Source organism: Gobius niger (genome assembly GCF_951799975.1).
Source record: "Gobius niger genome assembly, chromosome: 17".
In the NCBI taxonomy this organism is placed as follows: domain Eukaryota; kingdom Metazoa; phylum Chordata; class Actinopteri; order Gobiiformes; family Gobiidae; genus Gobius; species Gobius niger.
The window spans coordinates 26,882,174-26,900,929 of record NC_136868.1 but is presented as its reverse complement, the minus strand read 5'-3'; the positions used below and the strand labels follow the sequence as shown (position 1 = coordinate 26,900,929).

Here is an 18,756-nt window from a genome sequence, read left to right as displayed (position 1 = left end):
AGGGGGGGGGGATTTCAGTATGTTTTTTTTTTAAACAGGGTGCTCTCGATAACTATCAATAACTATCACTCACACTCACTGCAATGTCGGTCGTGCTGTTTATTGTTGCTATGATGTAACACGAGTGACTGTTCTCAAAATGACAATAAGAACTTGCAGTTTACGGTTTTGTAACTACTTCAGTAACGTTTACAGGGTTGAATAATGTAACTTTTCAAATGATTTCAAAAACCTTTGTATTGCAGATGTTGAAATGACTGAAAAAAGGATGCAAAAATCCTACATAATATGCACTTGCTGATGTGACAAAAGCACAACCTCCTCTGGTCATTGCCCTAAAAGGCTCTGAACTCACACACACACACACACACGCACACACACGCACACACACACACACACACACACACACACACACACACACACACACACACACACGGAGGAAGAGGGTGTTTACTCAGTTCAGGATTATTATTACCCACACTGCCATCACCATTAGTCTAATCCCTCTCTGCCTTTTTTTTTAATTCTGTGGCAAAATCGATCGTCCCAAACAGCTATGTCACATCTCTACTTTTTAATTCGAGCACACTAATGGGTTTTGTTGCATTAAGGGCATCTCTCTATGTGTCATCGTATCAACATTTGCAACCACACGTGCACAGCTCTGGGAGGATGAAATCTGAAACGCAATGTCTGCCTCATGTACAAATGTATGTTGCCAAATAATAATAATAATTTCATTTGAGATTGGAATGATGTGTTGATTAGTGTTAGCTTAAAATAATTCTGTAATATGTTGCTCGTTTTGGTTTTGCTTCTTTAGCTCCGATTATCGAGCATCTACTTTGTCGTTTTATCTCTGACTGTTTGAACATGCGTTTGACACATGTTTAAATAATCTTTAATCATGAAGGGTTAAGATCTTATTGGATGTGTTTTTCAGTTGCAGTGATGACGAGGTTAATAATTCATTTCTAGTCAGAGACGCTGTTTTTGCTTGATGTGAAAAGGAAATGTGAAATATCCACAACTGATGGACAACTGCCTTATGAACATGTTTTTTTTGTTATTTTTTAATGTTTAGCTTTTTGACTGAAATAAAATACTGATCATTGTATGCCTGAGTGTCCCTTGCACCTTGATACATGCTCTGGTTACAGACGTCCACTTCCCATTCATTTCCCCCCATGGACTTCAATGGTTCTGTGGTGACTCATGATTGTATAACACACAATTGACTCAGGAAGAAGTGACTTCCTGTTTCAATGTAGCGCGCCAAAATAAAAGCACACAGCTCGTCTCATTGTTTAGTTCAGCAGGTACTTGCAACATTACAAGAATATACTTAAATACACACATTTGAAGTGTTTTGTCTGTTAATAGTTAGGCAGAAAGAAAGTTTAACTAATGAACTGCTGAACACATGAATAAGATGGTGCTTTGATTTTGGTGTGCTGGATCAAAACAGGAAGTCAATTCTTGTTCGCAGTTGTTATGATTTGAAGTCATGCACAGAGTCAATTGTATGTAGAATATTTCACTGAAACTTTTCTTTCTCTAAAAAACAACAAAACAGGTCAGTTTGTATGCCATTAGCAGCTTCATTACTTTCAAATATGGTTTCCCAGTGTCATGCAGGCATTTCTTTTGTAAATGTGGTCCTTGATCTTTCCTAGATGTTCTTAGGTGTGAAATGCCACTGGTGTTTCCGCTCATGCAGTGTCTGAAGCTGCTGTCAGCCAGATCATTCTTTTTGGGGGCAGCGTCCGCCGGAAACTCAAATGTGCTGAGATATTTCCTTCAGATGTGTCTATTCTGAATTGCGTCAGTCTGTTAGTGTTAGTTAAGATATCTGTTAGTTCTCTGTAGGATATCGTCATATCACCGACATAGAGAGCAACACGTTTGTATCATTGAGATCCTGTACCCTGTATCCTGTAGTTTTTTATCATATTGGCCAATAGGAAGCCATTCTACAGTAACGACTTCCTGTTCACATATTAACATAAATATAAAAATAAAATGAAATTGTAAATGAATGTCCAGACAGATGTGTTCCATAAAGAGTAGTTGATATGGTGGGACTATTTTACTGTTTGTTTAAGTCCGACTCAAGTCATGAGACTGGATTTTCCATCTGTCAGCACCCTGAAAAGGATATTGTAGAATGTAATGCATTGTATTGTTCTTTCCTTTTATTACAAAATGAATACAATAATACAACATCCTTATACATTAAGATAACAATAGCTCTGTACATTCATAAAATTAAAATACATCTTGATGGGCAATAGTGTTTTGGCGAACGTTTCAATACAAAATGAGGATTGTAGGCTGCTGTCCTTGGACCATGTCAAAGTCAAGTTTTAACCAAGTTAAGCACTTCTTGTTCTTCAAGCACGTCCCAATAAGTTAAAATAGGTAGATGTAAATACAATGTCAGATAATAACTTTGTGGTTTTCATAAGAAGGCGTTCTCGAATAATTCGATTTTTTTTTTATAAATAAACTTTAATGACAAGACAAAAACAACAATTTTGAGGTCCCAACAGGCCGCACTGAGGTTTCAGGAGTCAGAGCCTGGTTTGTCCATCCTCTTGAATTTCAGCAGCCTGCATTAAGTCCATATTCACCACAGTCTGCTCTGCTGGCACTCACACCATTAGACTCCACATTGTTCATTTCCTCATAGTGTTACGCTTTCTCTGCCTGGTTTGCCTGTTGTGGTTTAAAGTGCTCTCAGTAGGGGTAGGCAGACACCGCGATGTAAACGATGAAGGTAGTCTGATACTCGATGCCTCCGTCTTCACTGTAGGATAGAGCTCGTACCTTCATTCGATATGTGTGCGGCTCTCGGAGCGGCTGCGTGGTGAACAGCACGCCCTTCATGTTCTCATCCCGTAGGGCAAAGGGTAAAGTCGCATCCTCATCCACCACTAAGAAGGTGGTCCTGGGGTGCATGACGCCGTCCTGGGTGTAGGCCACGAGGCGGATCAGGTCCTGGTTGGCCGCGATGCCAAATGGCAGAGACAGCAGCTTGTACTCCAGAGCATAGGGGCTCAGCGCACACTCCAGGTCGTTTGGAGGGCAGTTTTTCAGACAGAACCTGCAGCATTTAACATTATTAACACAAACCTTTATGAACAAGTGAACAATTGCTTCAGGCCTTACCCTGTGGCTGTATCACGCAGGTAGTTTGGTGGGCAGGGAGTGTCAATGCACTGGTAACTTCCTCTCATGTTGAAGCACATGCGGTTGGCTCCACACTGGATATTCTGCTCCAGGCACTCGTCTATATCTGTAAACAGACCCAATGTCCATGTAGTAGTAGTAAGTGATGATAAGCTGTTCACAGTGGTCCTTACCTTGGCATGACTTCCCGTTTGTCATGAGGCGGTACCCGGTGGGACAGAGACACCGGTGGCTGCCCGGTGTGTTGATGCACTCATGTTGACACGTGTCCCTCACCTCACACTCGTTAATGTCTGTGGAGGTTTAAACAGACACACACAAACATTCACCAGAGCTGTAGAATCCAGTGAAACAGAACTGTATAGCGTCATTTTGGTCTGATTCACCCTCTTCTTTTCTGGCATAATTACCTACACAATGAGCCCTTCTGAGCACAAACCCTGGTTGACAAGACAGTGAGCCCTGCAGTGAGGCTGGCACACTCCTCTGTGTGCGGCCTCTGTAGCGCCCCCTGTTGGTAGCTCCATAGGAGTGGTAGCTCTGGGAGGCCATGCTGTGGTAGAGCTGCTGGTGGGGGCTGTGGTGGGGGGAGCTTTGAGACGAGCGGTAGCCATAAGAATAGCTCTCATAGCTGGGCTGCAGACGCTCCAGCCCCACGCAGGACTTGCCATCCCCCAGCAGGTGTTGGCCTGGTGGGCACGAGCACTTGAAGCTGCCCTGAGTGTTGATGCACTGGTGTGCACAGGGCGAAGGAGGCCTCTCACACTCATTTATGTCTGCCCTCAGCACAAAGAAAGGCCAGCACCCAGAAACACAGTGCAAGAGACAGCAACACAATATGAAACAGCAGAGCGTAAGATGTTTGAGGTGGAGAGGTGAAAGTGAAAATACAGAGGCCAAGTAAAAGGGAAGAGAGTAAAAAGGGACAAAAAGGGGAAACGTCAATGACCCCACTCTTCAACAATACATTCTCATGTCCCTAAGACAGAAATGTATTGCACTAATGAGCACTTCTCTTCAAAAATCATATTAAATGATTGTGTTTTTTTACACACAAAACATATTAACTCCAGGGCAAAGAGAAGGTAAGAGATGAATAAAGTGTTAACATTCAGTTAATGAGAAAGATGCCAGTGGGAAAATAATGAAGTGTTTGCAAGTCAAAAAAAGAAAAAAACAGGACAATTATATAAGAGTCAGTAACAGAGATGGTGCTGGTTTATGCCATGCAGAAAACCAAGTTCTTCCCAGTTCATCAGGAGAGTTAGTCAGTTTGCCATTAGAAAAGCAAAGCCAAACTACACTGACAATATTACTTTTAAACAGAAATCACTGATTCTCATTTAAAGAAAAGAAACAAGTTTTAAGAAGGTGTTAAGTCCACTGATTTAGGAGATTACACACATTTACTACTAAACATTGTTGCTAGGTGACGACAGGTGACGGCTGGATACATACCGACACACGGGCGTCCCACCCCCTGGGACCTGTAGCCACGTGGGCAGGTGCAGTGGTAGCTGCCTCTGGTGTTCTCACAGATCTGGTTGTATCTGCACTGATGAGTGCCATCTCTGCACTCATTAATGTCTGCAGATAAGAATAACATGTTTGACCAAATGTTTTCATGAGTTTAATATGTTAGCTCTGTCCATGAACTCACCTACACATGTGCCATTGCCCCCTTTGGTCATACCACTAGGACACAGGTCTATGCAGGTGTAACCGCCTCGAGTGTTTTTACACTGCTGATCCGACCGACATACTCTCTGTCGGCATTCGTTTATGTCTGTGTATCAAATAATATGTGCATCAGTTACAGCGATATAACTATAATATCATGCAGGCTGTGGATGTACCTATGCAGCGTCTGTTTTTCAGCTGGTATCCAGGCTCACAGGCACAGCGGTAGCTACCTACAGTGTTCAGACAGTGCTGGTGACAGGGATGGGAGTCCTGGCACTCGTTAATATCTGAGGAGCAAAGTACTTTGGTAAAGTTACCTCAACTGCATAAAATGTCCTAATAAGCTCAAAAACAAACTGTACCAGTACAACTAAGGCCATCAGCTGTTCTCTTGAAGCCCCGCCCACACCTCATGACACATCGATACGAGCCAATGGTGTTTTCACAGTCCTGTCCATCATGGCACACGTGTCCCTCCAACGAACACTCATCTATGTCTAAAACAGACACACGTTTGTCACTTGGTTTTTCCCTAAATATAAAAATAGTCCAGATAAACGTACCCTGGCAAGTCCTTCCATCAGCAGATATGGTCAGTCCCCGGGGACAGGAGCAGTAGTATGTGCCCATTGCATTGTGACAGGTGTGAGAACATGGGCTGCCAACCTCACACTCATTCTCATCTAGAACCGTTCAACAGTGTTCAAGATTAAGTATTACACAGATAAATCATAAATCACTAGAAAACATAACTCTTATTCTATGAATTACGGTCACCTGCGCAGTAGGGACCAGCAGACACCAAAGAGAAGCCCTGCGGACACTGGTTACTGCGCTCCCCTACATTTGGACAACAACAATCACCATAAATCCCCATATCAATTTAAATAAATATTGTTGCCGTTAGTTTTGCATCACCTTTCGCGATCGTAGCTTGAATCCTGAACACCAGCAGTTCCTCCAGTGGATGGTAGAGGGCGCTGATGGCCGCCGCGTGCAGGGTTTCCACCAGATACGGCATCTTTCCTTTGGAAGCGTCGTATGAGATGGTGTGGTTCCAGGAGTAGGGCACACTCTCTTTGTCGATGCTGAACATTCGTGTGGACTGAGCGTACAGCTGTCCCGGGCCCGTCTGAATGTAGTCCTCTGTGTAATCCTACAAAAAAGACTCTTGATCTAGTTTATGTGATCTTTTTTCCATTAAGTATAAATATAACTGAGAAGAAATGCCACAAAGCAAAAAAAAAGTTGAGTATTTTTTTTGCTACTTTTCAAACTTATTTTTTAGTTTGTGTACCTTGATGCTAATGTCCGCGTTGGACGGCAGCTGAAGGATGTGTCCGTTTACGACAATGTCCAATAGCAAAGCCCCGTCTGAATCCATCCCTCTGGCAACGTGCGTTATTCTCAGGATCTCTCCTGAAACCAGAAAAGACGTCTGTATTTCTGTTTCATTTACGGTGTGTGAAGACAAAGCTGCGTCCTGTAGTTTACCTGTGGCAAATTCTACTTGTGTCTCTCTCCTGAAGACACCTCCCGTTAGCGTGAAACCATTAACGGCTTCTCCGATTTCACGAGCTGTGGTCCAGTAGATGGGGTTGAGGATGGAGATAAGTTTCCGCATTGCAGGGCCTTTCATTTAAAATAAGATCAGTCATGTTACTTCATTAAAGACGTTTTTTGTGGTGAATTTTGACCCACCTAATGTCCTTGGTATATTAGAGATAGTTGCATCAATCACTCTTCCTTCAGAATTATCCTCAGAGATTGAGGCGTTAAGAATTGCTATTCCAAATTCAATATCATTGATGTTGCCGATGATGCTGCCGCGAGCCTTTTGAGGACCCCCTGATAAAGACAAATAATATTTACTTAAGACCTTCCACATTCTCATGTAGCATTGATTTAACTAAAGCGTTACCTGGGCAGGCTTGGGCGCTGCAGCGGGACACCTGGGAGGCGTCTCCGGGACACGGGCGGCCGCTGTTCCTGGGAGATGGGCTGTTACACATCCGCAATCTTGTCCTCTCACCGCCTCCACACGACACTGAACACTCACTCCAGGACTGCCACGAGCCCCAGCTTCCATCAACTGCAAAGTGCACACATTCAGGTTAGGCTTCAACGAGAAAAAGTCTCTTGGTTTCTAGTATTAAAGAAGCAGTCACCAGGGCAGTCAGCCGTGTTGCACTTCTGTATCTGAGAGTCGGTCCCTGCACACGCTCGTCCTCCACTAGTGGGTCTGGGGTTGTCACACATCCTGTAGCGCCTCATCTGGCCACCGTTACATGTCTTGCTGCAGCTGCCCCAGGAGCTCCAGGGGCTCCAGTTACCATTCACTGCCACACAGTCACAAAGTTGGAGTATGAGGTTGGAAGCATATTCAGAATGGTGCAAAATGATTCCTCACCTGGGCATAGGTCACTGTTGCAAAAGTCGATTTGGATGTCACTGCCCTCACATTGCCTGCCGCCATGCACAGGGGCGGGGCTTGCACAGAGGCGTGTCCTTTGTCTGGTCCCGCCTCCACATGATGCACTGCATGCGGCCCAATTCATCCACGAAGACCATTTCCCATCCACTAGAGCAGTCGTTTATTATTCTATTAGTTATCCCATAAAAACGTTAGCGCGTGATGAGTGAGCACTCACCGGGACAGGGCCTCTCCTTGCACACTTGTGTCTGTGTGTCGCTGCCCTCACACTGCGGCCCGTCAAACGCTGGAGGGGGGTTGTTACACAGTTTGATTCTGGACTGCATGCCTTTACCACAGGTCTCGCTGCAGGGGCTCCATGGAAGCCAGGCCCCCCAGTTACCTGCCACTGGAGAGAGAGACAGTTAGATCACCAAGTGGTTTAAAGCTATAGGTCAGGTGTTAATTAATTATCCATGTCCCCAGAATGCACACAAAACTATTTTAAATGTGATAGTTAACTATAGAGGAGGAGTTATTTTGGCTCATGCTTTTAGATGACCCTTACCTGGACAAGGCCTAACGCTGCACATGATGACCTCCACTGCCTTGCCCTCACACGGCCGGCCTCCATTTTGAGCGGGAGGGTCACTGCAGGTTCGAACCCTGGTCCTGTTGCCCTGTCCACAGGTGCGTGAACATTCCTCCCAAACAGACCACTCAGACCAGTTACCATCCACTGCACACAGTTAACACACATGCACTGTTAGCACTAGTGCTAATGCAAAGTCTAGAGTCTTCAGTTCAAGCAGCTCCCACCTGGACAAGGTTTTCCATGACAACTGCGTGTCTCTGATGCAGGTCCAATACAGTGCTGTCCTCCATTGGCCGGGAGCGGGTTGTTGCACTGCCTCACTCTCTTCTGACCTCCAACTCCACAGGACACACTACATGGACCCCACTCAGCCCACTCCGAGTACCCGCCATGCACTGAAGGAAATCACAGTGTGTATTTCATATTCTACTCATTTCATTCTCATGATAGTGCTTGAGTTGAACTTGATCAACCATGTTCTGCTCACCTCGTACAGTGAGCGTGATCCTGACCAGCACAGATCCCAGCAGGTTTCTGGCCACGCACTCATACCCAGCCGTGTCCTCCTTCTGAGCACTGCTGACCCGCAGTGAGCCATTGGTCAGTGTAGAGAAGCGCTCGTTTCCCCACAGGGGGCGCCCCTCGCGGGACCACTCTATCATGGGAGAGGGCTCCCCCTCGGCCTGACAGTTCAGTACCACTGAAGTACCAGCATCAACTATTGTATCCACGGGCTCCACAACAATGCTTGGTGCACCTGACAGAAGCCACGCCGGTTATTTGTACAGATAAATGATCATTTTACACAAGCTTTCAAACTCCACAAAAGTACTTACTTTGCAGAGTCAGTGTGACACTTCTCTCTACTACACCAGCATCGTTAGTGGCTACGCACATGTAATTACCAGCATCTTCAGTCTATAACGATATAAAGGACAGGCATAAAACATTGTAAACCGTATAGTATAAGACCCAATCATGACAATGCTTACCACTGTCCCATAAATGGCCAGAGATCCGTTGTCCAGCTGGCGGATGCGATTATTAATGTTGATGTTTCTACCATTTTTGATCCACTGGATGGTGGGCAGAGGGTCTCCTCTGACCTCACAATTCAAAATGGTGTTACCACCAAGAGGTTCAATCCTGTTTAAGTGCAGGTCTCCATCAATGATCGGGGGCTCTGTTAGCAAAACATTTTTTTTCTACAGTTTGTACGTTCATAGTTTAGATATTTAATAAATTGTAGTTCAGTTGTTTACCTTTAACAGAAACAAATCCCACAGACTTGACAGTTCCCACACTGTTCTGTCCGATGCATGTGTAAGTGCCCGAGTCGTCTTTGTTCACTCTCTCTATGACCAGCTCACTGTGGCCGTTCATATGATCATAATGAACTACAACCAAGAAAGATGCTGAACTTCAATTCCCATTTGGTCGTTTATAAAAATATGATGTGAGAACTACCTGGGAGTATGTTGTTGTTGAAGGCCCATGAGATCCGCGGAGCAGGGATGCCGCTGACGCTGCAGGTCAGAAGGAGGCGCTCTCCTTTGTTGAGTGACACATCTCCGAGCAGTTCAGTGAAAACAGGATGTGTGTGGACAGACACAGAGACAGTGTGACTGTCCTGACCCACGTCATTTGTGGCCACACAGGTGTAAGAGCCTGCATCTTCAGGCTGATGGAAAACATGAAAACACCAATAATCATGAATATAAATATGGATTGGAAACCTAATTGGACCTTAATTGTCCAGTTATTTTCTACCTGGGCAATGTCAATAACCAGCTCGCCTGATGGCAGGATAGTATAAACCCCTGTGCTGTCGCTTATAGGCTCCCCGTCCTTCTCCCAGGACAGAGAGGGCTGTGGCACCCCCTCAGCCACACAGACCAATTGGGCCTGACTGTTCTCCACCACTGACACTTCCTGCTCTCCACTGCCAATGGATGGTGGTACTGCAGATTAGAGTGTTGAAAAACACTTAGATATATGAGTGCATAAACCACAATGATTCTTATATATGGCAGAATATACGATCATAAATCTATATAATGTGCTTGATATGCAGGACCTACTCTGTACAGTGAGGCTCATCTCCAGGCTGGCAGTTCCCGCAGCATTAGCTACAGTACATGTGTAGCGTCCTGCGTGGCTGGGCTGAATGAAAGCGATCTGCAGAGAGCCTGAGCTGAGCACTCTCAGTCCGACAGACTCAGTGAGCAGCTGACCATCTCTACGCCATGTGACACTCGGGGTGGGAGAACCGTCAGCCAAACACTGCAGCGTCACAGAGGAGTCCACCCGAGCGACATAGCCCTGAGTGTCCGAGCTGATCACAGGGGGCACTGCAATTATGTATCATGTTTTATTTTGGAAAAGAATCACAATTTTACCAAAATAATGCAACATGTACAATTTAAAGCTGTATTTAAAAAAAAAAAAAATATATATATATATATATATATATATATATATATATATATATATATACGCATTTACCTTGTACTCTCAGTTTGGTCTTGCCCAGAGCTGTGCCTGCAGAGTTCTGAGCCACACATATGTATGTACCAGAGTCCAACACAGAGGACTTAGAGATCTGCAGACTTCCATTTGGCAGCACTGTGTAAACACCACCTTTTATGTCCCCAAAAGATAAAAAAACAAAAGCCACCATGATGGTCAACCCTTATTAATAACAAAATGAAAGTAATAAGAAGTAAATCCAATCAAGGATCACCTGAAGTGGGAATATTAATGCCCTCTTTCTGCCAGGTGATGGTCGGTGTGGGTGAGCCTGTAGCTCTGCAGGGCAATGTGACAGGGTTCTTTAAAATCACATCCAGATCAGCGGGGTGGTTCAGGATAACAGGGAGCTCTGGAGATTGACAGAATGTAAAGGGTACATGCTGCATAGAAACCTCAATATATATGTATTTATCTATTTTCTTACCCTGAACTGTGAGGCGCACATGTCTAACAGTGGAGCCGGCAGCATTTCTGGCGGTGCATGTGTAGCGTCCGGCATGACTGAGCTCAACTGAGTCAATCTCAATTGGGCCTAAACACAATAAACACATGGATTACAAGTGATCAAAAGGTTTATACATAGTTCTTTATGTAAGTAATACGTGTATAACCAGTTGACTGTGAAGGGTCTGACCTGTGGGCAGGATGCTGTACCCTTGTCCCTGAAGGGAAAGCTTTGTACCGTCTTTGCTCCAATGGATTGTAGGCTCTGGGACTCCAGATGCAGTACAAGCTATGACCACTGGGGACAGTCTTGTCACAAGAAGTTCAGTTGGCTCATCAGCAATGGATGGAGGAACTTGAGAAAAAATAATGATTAATATATATATATATGTCATTTTCTTTGGTGCTGAAAGCTTCTACACTAACCATGAACTGTGAAGTTGATCAATCTGGAGTCTTCCCCTGCTTCATTAGAGACCACACACTCGTACAAAGCTGAGTCCTCAACTGTCGGTGCTATGACAACCAGCGATCCAGATGACAGCAATCTGACAATGACAAGGGGCAACAGAGGTCTGAGACAGGGGCTTCTACTATATTTATTGAATAAACTCACTCAAGGCAAACACTGGAAAAGAGAAGAGAGGGTGAAAAAACCTGGTTCAACCTGTACATATTCTGGTTCTGGTCTGTGTTAATGGGCCGCCCATTCTTCCTCCAGCTGACAGTGGGTTTGGGAATCCCTGTGGCCTCACAAGACAAGGTGGTCTGGACGTTCACTGTGACTGTCACATTGGTGCGACCCTCAGAAATAGAAGGAAGCACTGAACAATAAAAAGGCCTGTTAGTTTCATATAAACCACTGTAGGACTACAGTAAACAAACTGCTGCTGTTGTGAAGGATATACCATGTACTTGAAGGTCCACTCTCTTCCGCTGTGTCCCGGCCGGATTTGTGGCCATGCACAAATAGCGGCCTGTGTCTGTGACCTGAGCAGAAAAAATATGCAACGAACCATCCTGTGCAAACGTGTATCTGCAAAAAACACTTGTTAATAATATCAAAAGATTAAAAAATATATATAATTCCATCAGTTATTAGCTATCCTAAGTCACCTTGGGTTGTTCCCTGATAAGACGGCTCCATGTTTCCTCCAGGTTATGCGAGGTGGAGGCACACCGTCCACAACACACTCGAGCACCGTGGGCTGATTTATGTGCACTGACACGGCTGATGGGCTCTCTTTGATAGTTGGAGCCACTAAAGGAACAGTCAAAAATAATTTTGTTCATGTATCTGATGTTAGATACTATGATATATAAATACAGTATATAAATACTATATAATATATATACCATTGACAGTGAGGTTGAAGTTCCTTGTAGTTTTGCCGGCGACATTACTAGCCACACAGGTATAGTGAGCTTTGTCGCTCAGCTCAGCCATGTTGACCTGGAGGTAACGGCCACCGGACAGAATACGAACACGAGGGGAGGCCTATAAAAAGATTGTTGAGGTCGTCATTCTAATCAGGCATTAGTATGATAGCTGTCCATCTGCACAGACTCTCACCTGCAGTGGTTCTCCATCTTTGAGCCAGGTAAGAGTCGGAGGTGGGACTGCATCAGATTTGCACTCCAGAGTTACCTGCCTGTTCAGTAGAACTGATATATCCTGGGGTACACTCTCCCCAATGATGTTAGGAGGGACTGTATAGAAAAAAATCGGTCAATGTTAATGTTATTACGCTTGTAGTTTAGTTTTATCATGTGTCTTACCATTCACGCGAACCAGAAACTCCTTGTCGTCATCTCCAGCGGGACTGTTGGCCAAGCAGCTGTAGCGGCCCGTGTCCTCCAGCTAAGAAAATACAGAATGTGAAAATGACACTGCTGTGTGTTGTGGCTTATATGTTTTATATTTTGTATGTTCTTGTCTTGTTTTTTATTGGACTGCGATTCAAATAAATTAATAAATGAAATGAAATGAAACACAGTAAATCCTCTCATGCAAAATCAGGGAAAGTTTTTTTTAGTAAACTGTTCCAAACCTGTGCCGCAGCCACACGCAGCACCTCTCCTCCACTCAAGAGGCGCACACTCTCTGTCTGGGGCAGCGGACGGCCATCTTTGAGCCAGGTCAGTGATGGGGTCGGGATTCCAGAGGCATTGCAGTGCAGCTCCAAAACATTATTGACCACCACAGACACTTTGTCTTGGACGCCAGAACCCTCGATGCGCGGAGGATCTGTTGGAGACCCACCATGTGAATATCATTACTGTTTTTCCCAATGATTAGGACCCTAAAGAGCATTGACTGCCCCGAGCCACCAACTGATTGAACACCGTGAACCATTGGGAACTGCGTGCATGGTTTGCACGCAGTTCCCAAAACTCTTACTCTCTTTACACAGCACAAAAGACTATTTAAAATACAATTTATGTTCATTTTAGTGCTTTGCTGCAGTGTGTTGTATCAGCTCTGAGTGAGTAGGTTTTGACGACAAAGTTAAAGTTTTAACAACAAAATGCGTGTTTGCCCAAAAGTGCATAGCTTTATGAATTGGGTGCTAATACAGAAAATGGTGTGCAGTGTGTTGGGAACGACATTTGTTTTCTAAAGTTAAACCTACCCAGAACTTTGAGGTTGAAATGGCGACTGGCTTGTCCTGCTGTGTTGTTAGCCACACATGTGTAGCGCCCTGTGTCATTGACAGTGGCTTTAGGGAAGTGAACTGTAGTGTTGAAGTTCAGGAGAAGCACAGGGCCCTCGGGCTGAAGGACCTTCCCATCTTTGAACCAGGTCATCACAGGAGCTGGTGTCCCATCAGCGACACACACCAGAGCAGCAGTGTTTCCTCTGACAACAGTGAGGTCTTCTATGCTTCCTGCGCCATCGAGACCTGGGGGGACTGGGTCAAAAACACGGAAACAAAAATTAAGCCTTGCTGTCTGCAGTGTCTACATTCATAATGATTCTAACCACACAATGAATATTAGAGCTGAATAACATACAAAATACAAACCAATTCTTTTTTTTCTTTTTCTTACTTACCCAGCACCTGTACGTTGTAATATTTGTTGTCCACTCCTGCTCTGTTTGATGCAACACAAGTGTAGGTGCCACCGTCTGATACTTGAGTGCGTGTTATTCTGAAAAGTATTTTATAATAACATTTAATCAACAACTACATTGCTGTAAAACACATATTTCTTCCTAACAAATCAGTGATCCCTGTCCACCGACCTACCGAAGCACCTGTCCGGCAGAGAGCAGCCTGATGTGGGAGGAGACCGGCAGAGGAAGGCCATTTCTGAGCCAGTTCAGCTGTGGAGGGGGCGACCCAGTGGCAACGCACTCAATGTTCACTGAACTGTCCAACACTGTGACCACCTCCTCTGCTCCCTCTCTGTTGCCATCGATCGTGGGAGGCACTGAGGGATAGATAAAAAAAACAACCTATTACATGCCTGAACAAGCTAGCAGATCATCTGAGGAAAAGCTCTTTAAAACTGACCATACACATTGAGGTTAAAGATCTTGTCCTCTTCTCCGGCTGAGTTGGTGGCCACACATGTGTATTTTCCGCTGTCTGAGATGTCGGCAGCGTCCACCGTCAGAGTCCTGCGGTCTGAGCTGATACTGGAGACAACAACAAAGGAGTTTTTAGAAATCGAAAAAAATATGAGCTCTGAGGAGGAGATGAGCCACTGTTGAAATATTATGACGAGACAATATTTCAACCTCACCTGATTGAAAAGTTTGTGGAACTGTCAATGACTTGTCCGTCCTTCAGCCACTGAATCGTCGGCGATGGGTTTCCTTGCACTTGACACTCCAGCTGGATGCTTTCATTGAACAGCACTCCCATTTCAGTAGGCATTTCTGATCCAGAGATACCAGGAGGAACTGAAAAGACAGCCATGTTAAAATCACCATAGTTGAAACTGTACCGTGACAGTGCATGTACCTTGTATGGTGAGGTGGTAGCTTTTGCGAGCCTTGCCTTCCACGTTTGATGCCACACACGTGTAAGTGCCACTGTCAGACACTTGGGATCGAGCTATTTGAAGCTTGCTGCCTCCAGAGAAGATGTGCATCTCCAAAGACTCTGAGTTTTCTAACCAAGCATTCATAAGTACAATACTTTATAAAAATTAAGACATTTCCCCAGTATAGGAAAACAGTAATCCTCAAACAAAAGCTTAAGTACTCACCTATAGGATGACCGTTCTTGAACCAGGTGAGACGGGGTGGAGGGATCCCAGTTGCGTCACAGGCAAAAGTGACCGGGTTACTGATGGTTTCAACTAACGTCTCCTCTGATTGACCATCGATACTTGGAGGAACTGAAAGAACAAAGACAGTCAGTTGACTAACATTCAAAATGAGGTAAATGTAAGTCATTTGTGTAAATGAATAATGCTGCTGTACCATAAATATTCAAGTGAAAGTTTTTGTCCACTTGGCCTGCAACATTGGTGGCCTTGCACACATATTGCCCTGTATCAGAGACCTAAGTGAGTAAGAGTTAACATTAACATAGTTTACGTTACACATGTTTTAGAAAATTACCACCATCTCAAACTATTCACCTCTGAGCCTCTGATCTTCAGCATCTGTCCCTGCGAAAGGATCTGTAAGTTGGTCGACTCGGTGACCACTCTGCCGTTCTTGTACCATGTGATGACGGGAGGAGGCACAGCATTGGACTCACACTCCAGAGTCACCGATTCACCCATGAGCACATTCACCACAGCAGGGGATCCGCCACTGCTGTCCCGGATACTGGGCGGGACTGCAATAATGAATAAAGTAGTAAATACACAGAAGAGAAGTTTTGTAAATGCAACATAATCCATCAGGCTTTTACTGACCAAAGACTGTCAGGTGGATGACTTTTTGAGCTTCCCCTGCTGCATTCATGGCAACGCATTTATATTTCCCACCATCAGACATTTTTGCTTTGAGAATCTGTAAAGTACGTCCACCTATAGGAAAACAAGGACAATTTATTGTTCACATATTTAGGTGAAATCTCTAAATATTGAGCTAAAATCTATTACCAGGCATAATAAGAGCATTGCCATTGGCCTGAACGGGGCCCTTTTCATTTAACCAGCTCAGTGTTGGTGGAGGGATGCCGATCGCTTCACAAGACAGAGACACAAAGTTGTTGACCACGACTGTAAGACTCTCTGGATTCAACCCAATAATGGAAGGCGGCACTAAAAGGAAGACAATAAACAACCTTCAATAAGATCTAACGTTTCGTACGAGACACAGTTGTTCGACGCAGCGGTCGACATCTATGAATGACATACCGTGAACATTGAGGTTGAAAGACTTTTCTGCACTGCCAGCGACATTTTCAGCCACACACACATAGCGACCCGTATCAGCAACTTGGGCAGTCAACACCTACAATAAAGGCATTATGTTTATATGAAAAATACGTCCGCGTTTCAGAGCAAATGTTACATCTCTTTATGCACACCTGAAGTGTGCGTCCATTTGCCAGGATGCGAAGTGTGCCCTCAGCGCTGATGGGTTGTCCGTCCTTGAACCAAGCGATCTTCGGGCCTGGGTTTCCGTCAGCTTGACATTTGAGTTGTGTTGTTTTGTTTGCCAATACAGTGACCTCCTCAGGCGTGTCGAAGTCTGACCCTCGAATTGTTGGAGGCACTAATAATAAAAACAAAAAACCCCACACGTGACTGTTGCTGATCACTCAGTTTGGATGACTATTTTAGAAAACATTACTATCAGGAATATAACCTCATATTATTTGTCCATACACTCACATAAAACTCTGATGTCGTACTGAAGCGAGTCTTCTCCTGCTTCGTTGACAGCCACACACGTGTATCGGCCTGAATCCTCAAGGTGGGCTCTGGGAATCTGCAGCACTCGGCCCCCTGGGAGTGTGACGTAACATTGTTGTACCTTAATTCCGTTTTAAAGTGTATGACATCAGTTCTTACCTGGCAAGATCAAGACTTTGCTATTGGAGTGCAGGGCACGCCCATCTTTGTACCAGGTCAGTGTGGGAGGGGGCACTGCGTTGGTTTCACAGTATAATGATATGGGATTGTTCAGGACCACATCCCGCACATCGCCGTCAATACCAGGAAGAGAGGCTGTGTCTCCATTGTTGAAATTAGGTGGAACTGAAAGAAGAGATGTGGAAAATGTAAGTATATCTTGGTACAAAAAATATTACACACATACATACAGTAATTTACTAAAAGATGCTACATTACACCATTTATGATGATAATGATTCTGTTTTTTATTTTATTTTAAAATTTTTAGTCCTGTGTAAATTTTCAAGTCCTTTCATTCCATGTCAACCCAGTTCACCTTGTATATTTACATCAAAGTCCTTCTCATCCTCTCCCGCAATGTTTGTAGCCACGCACGTGTAGCGGCCAGTGTCCGAAACCTGGGCGTGTTTGATCTGCACGATGCGGCCATTGGCTGTAATAGACACGTGCTCATCTGCCAACAGAGGCTAAAAGGTACAAATGAGTTATTATGTATGGAGCTATAGACAAATATTGTGAATGTCAAAGAACATGCAAACCACCTGTCCGTCTTTGTGCCACTGCAGCGATGGAGATGGAAAAGCTTGAGCCGCGCACTCCAAAGTCAGTGTGCTGTTGACCTTGATCTTGACCTCTTTTGGAGAGAGCCCCTCCCCGGGAATGTCATTCTTATTGATCTGTGGGGGAACTGGGGTCAAATATGTGTTTAAGGAGGGTTAGCAGCTTCATACTTACTAAATTAACTTAACACAGTTTGCATCAATGATAACAACTGAAAGTCCTACCATAGACTTTGACTTCATAGTGCTTCAGTGTCTCTCCCGCCTCATTAGTGGCCACACAGGTGTACCTCCCGGCATCTTCCTCTTTAGCATTGAGAATCTGTAGTGTGCGTCCACCTGTATTGATATGACAAATAACTTGAACATGAAATACTCCTCTCTGTCTGATCTACATCTTGTTTGAAAACTTTACCTGGGAGGACTCTGACATTGCGAGTAGATTCAAAAGCAGTGCCATCTTTAAGCCATGTGATCAAAGCTGGAGGGTAGGATTGCGCTTCACAGACCAGGGATGTTGGGCTGCTCAGGGTCACTGTCACTTCCTCTGCAGAGCCCTCGGGACCGGACTGAGCAATTGTTGGAGCCACTGATGAAAAAAGAAAACAAATCAAATCTCATGCTGATTTTGATTACTGTATATGAGACAAGTACTATGTTCTCACCTAAGACATTGAGATTAAAGTGGCGACTTCGATCACCAGCGCTGTTGGAAGCCTGGCAGCTGTACCGACCAGTGTCCCCCACCTGAGCACCAGTGATGTGAAGGAAGCGACCGTGTGACAGAATCTGGTGGGTCACGTCAGGCACCAGCTGATGCCCATCTTTCTGCCATTTAATTTCTGGGACAGGGTTACCTGAACATCGATGTGTATAATTAATGGTTCATGATGTGTGACAATGAGGCAATGATGAAGACTCACCAGTAGCTTCACAGGTCAGAGTGATGTTGTGTTTCTCCTTCACTTTAGTGTCATGAACACTTCCTCCATCCACAATGCTGGGCGGAACTGTATAAGAAAATAAAGATATGGTCAAAACACGCTATAGGATTCATGTGCACAGTCATTATTCAAGAAACCATTTTTTCTGACCCAGGATGTCAAGATCAAAGTTCTTTCTCTCCTCTCCAGCAGAGTTTGATACGATACAGGTGTATCTCCCAGCATCCTCCACAGCAGTGTGCAGGAGCCGCAAACTTCGCCCTCCTTGTTACATTAAGATGGATTGTTAAATGAAAAGATACAAAGGCAGAGAAAATATTTGATAAAATATTGTATGACATAAGT

General features: G+C 44.5%; 1 protein-coding gene across 1 annotated transcript in view; it reads right to left on the bottom strand.

Annotated features, from left to right (window-relative positions):
- Positions 1–2,194: 2,194 nt before the first annotated feature.
- The window catches only part of hmcn1 (hemicentin 1), a 49,447-nt gene continuing 32,885 nt past the window's right edge, over positions 2,195–18,756 (bottom strand). Inside the window, exons 47-107 of the mRNA XM_079575318.1 lie at positions 18,562–18,675; positions 18,391–18,477; positions 18,133–18,324; positions 17,883–18,056; positions 17,693–17,806; positions 17,450–17,595; positions 17,224–17,374; positions 16,845–17,030; positions 16,665–16,778; positions 16,358–16,545; positions 16,185–16,281; positions 15,927–16,088; positions 15,738–15,851; positions 15,456–15,658; positions 15,295–15,376; positions 15,078–15,209; positions 14,831–14,980; positions 14,610–14,769; positions 14,378–14,502; positions 14,111–14,294; positions 13,915–14,012; positions 13,493–13,771; positions 12,911–13,107; positions 12,639–12,720; positions 12,433–12,569; positions 12,216–12,357; positions 11,976–12,120; positions 11,768–11,895; positions 11,527–11,683; positions 11,286–11,407; positions 11,050–11,214; positions 10,840–10,947; positions 10,627–10,764; positions 10,389–10,523; positions 9,965–10,234; positions 9,654–9,844; positions 9,351–9,564; positions 9,146–9,280; positions 8,876–9,066; positions 8,720–8,801; positions 8,371–8,640; positions 8,108–8,278; positions 7,857–8,027; positions 7,527–7,697; positions 7,286–7,456; positions 7,044–7,214; positions 6,797–6,967; positions 6,577–6,723; positions 6,370–6,507; positions 6,173–6,294; positions 5,794–6,031; positions 5,653–5,715; positions 5,439–5,558; positions 5,238–5,372; positions 5,049–5,162; positions 4,853–4,978; positions 4,651–4,779; positions 3,603–3,968; positions 3,366–3,485; positions 3,172–3,298; positions 2,195–3,106 (exon numbers count right to left, since the gene is read on the bottom strand). Of these exons, the coding sequence (XP_079431444.1) occupies positions 2,740–3,106; positions 3,172–3,298; positions 3,366–3,485; positions 3,603–3,968; positions 4,651–4,779; positions 4,853–4,978; positions 5,049–5,162; positions 5,238–5,372; positions 5,439–5,558; positions 5,653–5,715; positions 5,794–6,031; positions 6,173–6,294; positions 6,370–6,507; positions 6,577–6,723; positions 6,797–6,967; positions 7,044–7,214; positions 7,286–7,456; positions 7,527–7,697; positions 7,857–8,027; positions 8,108–8,278; positions 8,371–8,640; positions 8,720–8,801; positions 8,876–9,066; positions 9,146–9,280; positions 9,351–9,564; positions 9,654–9,844; positions 9,965–10,234; positions 10,389–10,523; positions 10,627–10,764; positions 10,840–10,947; positions 11,050–11,214; positions 11,286–11,407; positions 11,527–11,683; positions 11,768–11,895; positions 11,976–12,120; positions 12,216–12,357; positions 12,433–12,569; positions 12,639–12,720; positions 12,911–13,107; positions 13,493–13,771; positions 13,915–14,012; positions 14,111–14,294; positions 14,378–14,502; positions 14,610–14,769; positions 14,831–14,980; positions 15,078–15,209; positions 15,295–15,376; positions 15,456–15,658; positions 15,738–15,851; positions 15,927–16,088; positions 16,185–16,281; positions 16,358–16,545; positions 16,665–16,778; positions 16,845–17,030; positions 17,224–17,374; positions 17,450–17,595; positions 17,693–17,806; positions 17,883–18,056; positions 18,133–18,324; positions 18,391–18,477; positions 18,562–18,675 (9,599 nt within the window). The 3' untranslated portion in view covers positions 2,195–2,739. The remainder of the gene's footprint in view (positions 3,107–3,171; positions 3,299–3,365; positions 3,486–3,602; positions 3,969–4,650; positions 4,780–4,852; positions 4,979–5,048; positions 5,163–5,237; positions 5,373–5,438; positions 5,559–5,652; positions 5,716–5,793; positions 6,032–6,172; positions 6,295–6,369; positions 6,508–6,576; positions 6,724–6,796; positions 6,968–7,043; positions 7,215–7,285; positions 7,457–7,526; positions 7,698–7,856; positions 8,028–8,107; positions 8,279–8,370; positions 8,641–8,719; positions 8,802–8,875; positions 9,067–9,145; positions 9,281–9,350; positions 9,565–9,653; positions 9,845–9,964; positions 10,235–10,388; positions 10,524–10,626; positions 10,765–10,839; positions 10,948–11,049; positions 11,215–11,285; positions 11,408–11,526; positions 11,684–11,767; positions 11,896–11,975; positions 12,121–12,215; positions 12,358–12,432; positions 12,570–12,638; positions 12,721–12,910; positions 13,108–13,492; positions 13,772–13,914; positions 14,013–14,110; positions 14,295–14,377; positions 14,503–14,609; positions 14,770–14,830; positions 14,981–15,077; positions 15,210–15,294; positions 15,377–15,455; positions 15,659–15,737; positions 15,852–15,926; positions 16,089–16,184; positions 16,282–16,357; positions 16,546–16,664; positions 16,779–16,844; positions 17,031–17,223; positions 17,375–17,449; positions 17,596–17,692; positions 17,807–17,882; positions 18,057–18,132; positions 18,325–18,390; positions 18,478–18,561; positions 18,676–18,756) is intronic.